Here is a 6,999-nt window from a genome sequence, read left to right as displayed (position 1 = left end):
AAAGCAGCATTGCCCCTTCGCCATCAATGGCTGCTGGTTTTGGCTTTCCAATGCCATCCTATTCTAATGTTGCTTTTGGCTTCTCTATAATTGTATATGCTATTGGTGTTCTTGTGTACTGAGCTTTCTTTAATTAGTAGCAAGAGCTCGTGTTTGTACCATGTCAGCACCAATGTCTTAAGCGTAGCTACGTTACCTATGTTCATTTGAAGAGAAACTATGTTTTTTGTTTATGTTTGTCATTAGGATTTTCCCTATGATATATTTTTATGTCCACATTAATGTATCAATAAGAATGAAGAATTTGGTTATTTTCTTTGTCTAATTGATTAATCCCTCCTCAAATTGTAGTGTACTTGAAATTTTTTTCCCCCCAAGATACCACGAATCTGTTGAGGTAATGTTGCATGTACTCCAGTATCATTTAAAGTGTATAGCTAATTAAGTCCTAGCTAGTATCAAGCTTTTTTTTTTTTTTTTTGTTGGTGGCCTACACGAAAATTGAGCTTAGGAATTGGCTCAATATAAACACACACACACACACACATATATATATATAATGTATATTGCTTCACGGGACTTGTAGTAATACTTTTTTAAACAATAGGTTGCTTTGCTCAATTAATTATGTAATTGGCCATTTTGGTAACCCTTTAAATTACAGTTTATTAACATACCATTTGTATCCAATTATTTGAAACTTAATGCTGACAATAACTATCCAAATTGATCGAAGTACTTGAACCAAAGCATGGTTGAATCTGAACCTTATCAATCAAAGCAAATGCAAGTTGAGCCAACCCTCTGCCGAGCTTTGCATTTCTCGTTTGTTTGAAATCATCATTTGGCATACTTTGATTCACCATGATCCCTTGCTTGCAAACAAGTGAATATTTCAGGGGTTTTTAGGTAGAAATTCAAGTTTGACTTGTTTAAGTGCTTCTTTTTTTTTTTTTTTTTTGGAAAAATCGTGCAAAACGTCCTTTACATTTTGCAAAATAACTTTTTTCGTCCCTCACTTTTAAAAATGTAATTTTACGTCTCTTATAATTTCACATTGGTCAAATATTATTCCCTATCTAAATTTCTGACTAGTTTTTTATCAGAATCCACCATGTGCCTTGCACGTGATCATTTTTTAAGGGCAAAATTGTCAAATTAAATTTTACATAATCCGATCTATAGTCCCTTACATTTCACAAAATGAATTTTTTTGTTCCTTGTTAGCTATGTGTATGAATATTTTTTTTAAACCCATGTATATATCTATTTGATTTCACTTGAACAATACGAATAACATATAATATATCTTTTTTTGATTTCAACTAAACAGGCTAATTTTAGTTGTATGCTATTCAATAGATATATACATTGGTTCAAAACAAATAATTTTATTTTAAACCCATATATATATATTTGATTTCACCATGTGAACCTGTTCAATATTTTTGACATTTTCTCTTTTGGTAATAATTCATTTGTTAAGTTGTAAAATAAGGTCATCTAATTAATGGGTTCTAAATTGAATTATAGAGTCATACTAACAAATTGCAGTTTAAATCTAAAGTTTTTACTTACCACTTTTAAGACCAACAATTGAATTACTTGCCTTGTGATTGTCTTAAAATTTGAAAGTACCAATCACTTACTTTTTTTCATACTTTTCCTTTATTTATTTTTTCTATCCAAATTCAATTCGATATAAACACTCGACAATGTTTAAGATTAAATGTCTTATTTGTTTTCTATTTTCGAGTAAAAGGAAATGAACTGAGTGAAAAACTAACAATTTTTTTAAACTCTTGTATATATCTATTTGATTTCGTCTGAACAAGCTATTTATAGTTGTATACATGTTATTCATATTGTTTAGGTGAAATCAAATAGATATATACATGGGTTCTAAAAAAATTATTCATATACATGATCAATGAAGGATAAAAATTCATTTTGTAAAATGTGAAAGGAGAAAATTTTTATTTTCTGAAATGTGAAAGACGAAAAAATTCATTTGTAAAATGTGAGAGATTATGAATCGGATTATGTAAAATTTGATTTGATAATTTTGCCCTTAAAAATGATCACATGCAAGGTACATGGTAAATTTCGACAAAAAACTAGTCGAAAACCTAGGTAAGGACCAAATTTGATTGATATGAATTTGTAGAGAATGTAAAATTAGACTTATAAAAGTGAGGGATGAAAAAAGACATTTTGCAAAATATGAGGAAAGTTTTGAATGATTTTTCCTTTTTTTTTTTAAATCAAACAATCAGCTTTTAGAATTATTTTGAGGTATATATGTTGCTTTTTGGGGGTCCTGGGTAAGAATGTATTATTACATTTACTTTATTAAATGCTACTGTCTAATAAATTATTCAAAAAACAGGTAGATTATCCCAACATATCGGCAAGGCCACTGTCTAACTTCAAAAATCTTGATATTTAAAGAAGATCAAACCATGATCTTTGCTAAGAGTGTGCTTATATGGAAGATTATTGCGAAAATCTTTTAGAATAATCACAACTAACATTTTTGTGATGTGAGCATAAATTGTGAGGCTCAATATCTCAACCCTTTGAAACATAAATTGTGATTTTTTTTTTTACTAAACCCTACAAAAGAAAATGTGAAATGAGAAAGCTAATATCAATGTAAATGGAGTTACAGTCTGATATAATTATTTTTCAAACATTTTAAAAAACATAATAATAAGTTTAGAAGGAGGGAAAGTTTACCTTATTTTATTGTCAGGGTAGTATATACACATCTATCAATGACTTCTACAAAAACTAGGGATAATTTGACAAGCTTCCCCTGAGGTTTTTAACAATTACAAAGAGCTCCCTTCATGTTTTAAAAATTACATATACCTTCCCTACTTTTACTATTTAATAACAATATAGGTCTAACAAGAAATATTTTCTCATAAAAACCCTAAATTGCTCTTTTGTACAAAACTAAGAAAGAAAAATATAGTATACTCAATCATTTTCTTACGTACGCTGCACAAATCAACAAGTTTAATTTCTAGCAACTATTCAAACATAAATTCTAAAACCAAATAACCATCAAAAGATCCCAAATTGCATAGACAATATCAATACTTGCCATACAAAATATATTAAAAAAAAAACACACAAACAACCTCTATTGACAACCAATTTTATACCCCAAAATTAAATATCAATACTCAAATACCTTTTCAATACAAGTTAATCTGACTTAGAGCTACCATTACAATCTTCCTATATCCTTAAAAATATTAATATCTCAAAAGTAGAGAATAAATTCTACCTTCACAATAAAATAATAATAATAAATTTCTAATCCAATGAAAGAAATTCTAATGTAATTATTGACATTTTATATAAGTTTTTCTTGTCAATAAACAAAATATGATAAATTTCACATCTTTAGTTCTTCTTCCTATTTCAATCATCAATTTCATTTTTTATTTCTCTATTACTACGAGTCTCTTAATTTCCTTCTAGTTTGACACATAATCTACTCCCTCTATTGATTTTGTAATTTTAATTTGCTAATATCCACAAAATTGAAGATGATAAAAAAGAGTTTATATTAACTAGAAAAGAGAGGAGGGAAAATAGACAAGAGATGGAAAAATAGATTTTTTTTGGATCTTGTAAATTTATTATTTTAAATTTAAAATTGTCTACCAAGTAAAGGATATTATAGGTATTTTACTATATCAAGGAAGGTAAGTGTAATTTTTTAAACTTGAGAGGAGTTGGGTGAAATTGTCAAAAACCTCAACTCAAGGGAGGTTTCTGAAATTATCCCCAAAAATATATATAAGTTAATGTTACATATACTATTACAGTTAAATTCATAATATCTATGTAAAATTTGAAATTTAAATTTAAATTTTATATAATGAATATGATATGAAATGAAAGTGTATATATACCGTGAATGTCTAGAAGATTAATTCAAAAAATTGTACTACATCATAGTTGGGCTCAAATGATCACCCAGACTGCAGTGGGCTTGTCTACCGTCTTACACCAAACTCTAAAACCGCATCCATCCACAGAATGCCAATTTCCAAGCCTAATACCGCAGCGGATGCCGGAGTTTTCATTCAATGGTCAATGCTGCCTCCTGCTTATGTGTCCTTTATAACGCAGCCCTTCCGGTCTCCCTCCATCTCTCTCCTAGTCCACCACTACCTCCTCCACGGCTCCACCTCCACCTCCACCTCCACCTCCACCACCGCCACCATCACCATGGCCTGTACAATCTCTCGCAGACTAGCTTTCTCCAAACAACTTCTCAGGACCCCTCTCTTCTCAACTTATTCCTGGTTTTGCCCTCCAAAAACTCACCACTTAAACTCCTATTCATCAGCCTTCGCCCAAAACCCCAGTCAGGCCATTTTCCCACAATTCCCAAATCAAAATTTGGCAAACCCTTGTCTCAAACCGTCTAATCCCACCTCATTGGAGTCACGATTTCCACTCCATTACAATCCAACCAGTCTTATCAAAACCCCAACAAGATTAACCCCTGCTTTTCAGATGCAAAATCAACCATTTTTTAGCAATATATTGATCAAATCTCAACTAACCCCACAAGAAAATCCCAGATTTTTTTCAACTTCCAATGCTTCATCATCATCATCATCAGATCAAGAAAAGGCTGGAAAGCCAGAAAGCCAAAGTGAGTACCCGAGCCAGAACCCTGCATTCAAGCACCAAGAAATTGACGGACCCACTGTTGAACGTGATGTTTCGGCACTGGCCAATGAGACTCGCGAAGTCCTTGAAACGATGATGAAGACTGTGTATAGTTTAAGCAAAGCGTTGGCTGGCCTAGGCCTGATTCATCTTGGTTTAGGAGCTTGGATTTCGTATGTTACTACGGCTTCCCCTGTTGTTGAAGTGTCAGTGCAGAGTATTTTGGCATTCGGGCTTCCTTTTTCATTGGCATTTATGCTGAGGAGAGCTTTGAAGCCTATGTATTTTTTTAAGAAAATGGAGGAACAAGGTAGACTGCAGATTCTGACCCTTACTCTTCAGGTTGCTAAGCAATTGAACTTGCTTTTTATTCGGGTTCGGGGTGTTTCCTATCTGTGTATTGCTGGTGCATCCGTCGGGTTGGTTTATGTTGCTCTGGCTAGATGAAATGTGTATGAAAAAATTCAGAAATCTCGAATGTATTACAAATGACGGGTTTTTTTCAATATGGATCTCCAAATTTTGTAACTTTGAATGCTTTTAGTTGTAGAAATGGTGACTAAATTTATTCATATGGCCAGTTCGACTGCAAGTTTGTCAGGTGAACTTGTTGCTAAAATTTGTTGTTGTTGTGATAGGAAGGGGGAAACTTCTGGGTATGGGCTTTTAGTACGAGAAAAGTTCTCCATATCCTAGGTTGTCATATGTGAGACAGGCCTTAGATTCCATCCCTCAAATCCCAGGGCTAAATCCTTGATATTGTTGGTAGAATTCAAATTTGAGAGTTATGGGATCATCTTAAGATAGAATTCCTTGACAGTGTTGATAGTTGTTGTGTACTTACCATTGGTATTACTGGTTCACATTTACAAAGGATTCTCATTGTATTTTGTGTCTAATGATGCTTGCAGAGTTCTGTTCATACAAATTCCAACATCCTAACATCTTAGTTGAATTTTCTTCCTCGGTTTGGTCTATGAGTTCAATTAAAACTCTGGTATTATTGCATGGTACTGGAGTTCCAGATAGCTAGGCATAAGCTGAGGCATATCGTTTTGGTTGAGGACTTGAGGTGCCTAATATGCCTTGATAAGAGATACCCGCAAAAAGTTTAACCTCTCTGTCTGTGAATTGATTAGCTTGATTCTGAACTTTTTGTTGCTTTTTGAAATCAGCTTAACATGGTGCTAAAAATGTTAGAATTGCACATCCATTATGACTCTTGTGGAAATGTTCTTGCGGGTCTGGTCAGTAGATCATGGTATGATCATGCATTCTACACGCCCATGAGAGTTGTGCACGGTACTTTTCTTCTAATTGCAGATGGACCAAACATGATCTCTGGAATTCCTTGTCCTCTTTGATCTATAGAACATAAGTATTAGAGAAAACTCTATGCACTTTTAACTTCTTCAAGCTATGGAAGATAAACCTCAAACTTTCAAGACTGTCTTCTCGGGTTTAGATACTGCAGCTTGGTTTGGAATGGCATGGGGTGATCAGACTGGGACTGAGTATGGCATCCGAAACTTTTCTTTGGCATGCAGACCTGACAAAAAGATAGCCTTCGAGCCAAAAAAAAAAGAGTGGCAACCTCAAAAGCCTTTGCAGTACCTAGCCAAAAAGACAATATCCATTATTTTTTTTTGTAAATTCTATACTATAACTATTCTTACTCTATGCTAAAAGGAGGGAACCTAAAGAGATCAAGGTGAATCTGATGAATCACCACCGGTGCAAACAGACCTTCTGGCAAAACATTTTCAGGAAAGCCTGGATATTAAAATACAAGTTAAGGGATTTAATCTATTGACTTATATTCAAGTAGAACTTTAAAGTTCTCTTGATGGCCAATTACTTGAAATATCCATTAGCCTTGTTCACAATTAGAGATGCTGTGGTGCATTCCTGCTTGTCCTTCCCAAAAACCCTTATAAGAGTGGATCGGCAACCCTTTCTAACCCCTAAACGTCACTCCTCGTAGCTAGTCTAGTGACTGATATATTTTACAACTTTGAGCTGGGGAGCATGGTATTGGTTCTCTATCCTCCTTAATAGTTTCAAGACTCTCATAGGGTGAGGTTGGTACGTTTGTCCGTTCTTGGCAAATCAAGCAGTTCCTCATCACTTATAGCTTGGACGGCAGCATTGCTTTGTTGCCGCTCAAATGTTCTTAGTCGAAATCAAATCAGTACCATTGGAAATAATCCCGAGTTAAATAAGAATTCTTAGGGTAGTTTTTGTTTTTTCAATTTTCTAAGCAGGCAGTGTTTTTTTTCTCTTTTCTTTTTCTTTTTT

The 6,999-nt window shown here is 33.4% G+C and overlaps 1 protein-coding gene across 1 annotated transcript; it reads left to right on the top strand.

Moving 5' to 3' along the window:
- Nucleotides 1–3,983: 3,983 nt before the first annotated feature.
- Nucleotides 3,984–5,207, top strand: LOC140035273 (uncharacterized). Its single transcript, XM_072075551.1, has one exon. The coding sequence runs from the start codon at nt 4,060–4,062 to the stop codon at nt 5,146–5,148; it is 1,089 nt and encodes a 362-aa protein (XP_071931652.1). The 5' UTR covers nt 3,984–4,059; the 3' UTR covers nt 5,149–5,207.
- The last annotated feature ends 1,792 nt before the right edge of the window (nt 5,208–6,999 follow it).

The sequence above is a fragment of the Coffea arabica genome, chromosome 2c (assembly GCF_036785885.1).
Source record: "Coffea arabica cultivar ET-39 chromosome 2c, Coffea Arabica ET-39 HiFi, whole genome shotgun sequence".
Classification (NCBI taxonomy): domain Eukaryota; kingdom Viridiplantae; phylum Streptophyta; class Magnoliopsida; order Gentianales; family Rubiaceae; genus Coffea; species Coffea arabica.
Note: the sequence above shows the minus strand (reverse complement) of the source record. Positions and strands in the feature narration are given on the sequence as shown.